The following is a 2,356-nucleotide window of genomic DNA, read 5'->3' on the forward strand; positions in this document are numbered from 1 at the left end:
ACAGATGGAGAAATTGATATAATAACAGCTGGTCTTATAGAACAGAGACAGATGGAGAAATTGATATAATAACAGCTGGTCTTATAGAAATAGAGACAGATGGAGAAATTGCCATGCATTATTTTGCTTTACCTAGATATTTAAACTTCTGTATATATATCCTGTGAAATATGTGTTCCTGAATTGAAATGCTAAAATAAATAATAAAATAATTAAATTTTACATCATATATAAATCTCGGTAAGAATGAATATTCCTTTCTCTCTCTAACACCTATGATTTTGTGAAAGGTAAGGCTAAATAATTAGTTATTTTCTCATTATGATTCACATATACTATCCACAATCTATCCTTAATGTTCTATCAATGAATTAATATGGGGTTTATTTCATTCTCTTAGTCTAATAAGCACTTAAGTTCTACAATAAATCTAAACTTACATTTAGGGTTTATCAGGTAATGGTTCAACAAGTCAAACCCTCCAGCTTTTATTTCCTCGAAACACCTAAAACCAAATTTAAGTATTGTGTTTTTTTCTGGAACTGAAGTTAGCCTTAATAACGTATCCGTCACCATCTGTGACATATGCCTCTCTCGTTTAGCTGTAAATGAAGAAACTTCAGAATTAATATTTCAATAATATAATTCTGATAAGCCCGTTATTAAACCGCACCTAAGGGCATTAGAAAATTCTGTTAAGTTACTGATTTCGAGAAGTTATCTCTAGTGCATCTAAAAGAAAACATTAATCAGCCTATCATTATTTGCCAAAATATAAATTATGGTTTCTCGTTATTAATGTGTATCGTGACTTAAAACATTCTCTTTTTGCTAATTTTGATGATTAAACAACATAATATTTTATTTGTATATTTACAGTTATTTCAAATGCCAAAGTAGCTGTTGTAAGCCTAACAAAACATTTTCATTTGCAAATTACGTTTAAACGACCATAGAACACAAGGATTGTGCAGTAGATATGTCGTATATACTCTGTTTGTTCTTTACTTCTCTATTCAATAACTTAACCTGGTAACTAAATCCTTTCAATATAGGAAGCAAGTCACGTGCTTCGAGACGAGTTGGTTATAGACCAACTGTGTCAGATGTCTTTCCCTTCCAAGCACGAAGCTCTGCGGGAGGAGATCAGCAATCTGGAGTCGCAGATTCGACAACTTCATGAGTCTCTTGACTCCATGCAGCGATTACAGCACAGGTACGAGTACTCTAGATGAAGATTGAAACTATATTACATCTTTGACATACGCTATAGTTTCTTGTGATTCGATCAGTCTATGATGAAACCCTTGCTGTAAGGAATAGGCTGACAGTGGTGGCGTTCGTCACGTTGGAGAACACGTCTCAGACACCGACTACTATAATAGAATTGCTTTGCCCAACTCAGAACCATCGAGTCAGATGTATAGAACTGAAAATGCTGCTTTCAAAGGTTAGATCATAGCTAGAACCTAGATCTAGAGAATCTACATAGTTCACGTTTTTTATCAAGTTGAAACAGATGCATACTGATCAAGTAGCATGTAATGTGTTTGAAATTTTAATTTGTATTGCATATATTAGAAATCTCACCAATTCTTACTACAAGTATTACTGTACTTATGATATTTAACTGATAACTTTACTGACATGCCCAGAGCTAGTTCACAATGAGTTTGTATATTGACCAAGTTGTTCATTTTCCAAACTATTACGTGTTTCATCTTAGCTTCAGAGGTCTCACATGGCTTTGATTGAGCACTCTGGGTTGAAAACAAGAAGGATAAGTCGTATAATTCATCTTTACATTCTTTTCAATCTACATGTCACCTATTGACATATAAGGTTTTTCTTGAAACACTGCGATTTGTTTAAGTATGCCTTTGAAGGAAACAAAAACGAGAGAATAGAATATATTGTGTTGATAACCTTCAAAAGTCTTTGCCCCAACGATGAGAGCATTACTGCAACAATAGAGATAAGTTTAGAAACAATAATGTTGAATAATCAAAACAAGCCTTACTCATTAATTCAGCCAAAGAAATGGTTGCCACCCTGGTTAGATGAAAACAAAACTATAGCAAAGATATCAGTAAAAGCCAGGAAATGTCGAAAGATGGCTGTAAGAAAAGCTACGAGAAGGATAGGCCTAGAGTCCAGTCACTCTCGAGACTTAGTACCAAAAAAAAAAAGCTATGAGACAAGTGTAACATATTTTAGATAATAAAATTGGAAAATATGAGTGGGAGCACCAACAAATATGGAAACAAGGTTGGACCATTTTGCCGGATAACGTTACAACACTTAGTGGTTTTTGACACGCCGCAGACTCAAAGTGTGTGTTGCTATCATTCCGCCC

At 34.1% G+C, this 2,356-nt stretch overlaps 1 protein-coding gene across 1 annotated transcript in view; it reads left to right on the top strand.

Annotated features, from left to right (window-relative positions):
• Window positions 1-1,243, top strand: part of LOC106476835 (tyrosine-protein kinase Fes/Fps-like) — a 12,027-nt gene extending 10,784 nt beyond the window's left edge. Inside the window, exon 4 of the mRNA XM_013937456.2 lies at window positions 1,056-1,243. Coding sequence (XP_013792910.2) covers window positions 1,056-1,235 — 180 coding nt within the window. The 3' untranslated portion in view covers window positions 1,236-1,243. The remainder of the gene's footprint in view (window positions 1-1,055) is intronic.
• The last annotated feature ends 1,113 nt before the right edge of the window (window positions 1,244-2,356 follow it).

This window comes from Limulus polyphemus, unplaced genomic scaffold (assembly GCF_000517525.1).
Source record: "Limulus polyphemus unplaced genomic scaffold, Limulus_polyphemus-2.1.2 Scaffold11771, whole genome shotgun sequence".
Taxonomy (NCBI): Eukaryota; Metazoa; Arthropoda; class Merostomata; order Xiphosura; family Limulidae; genus Limulus; species Limulus polyphemus.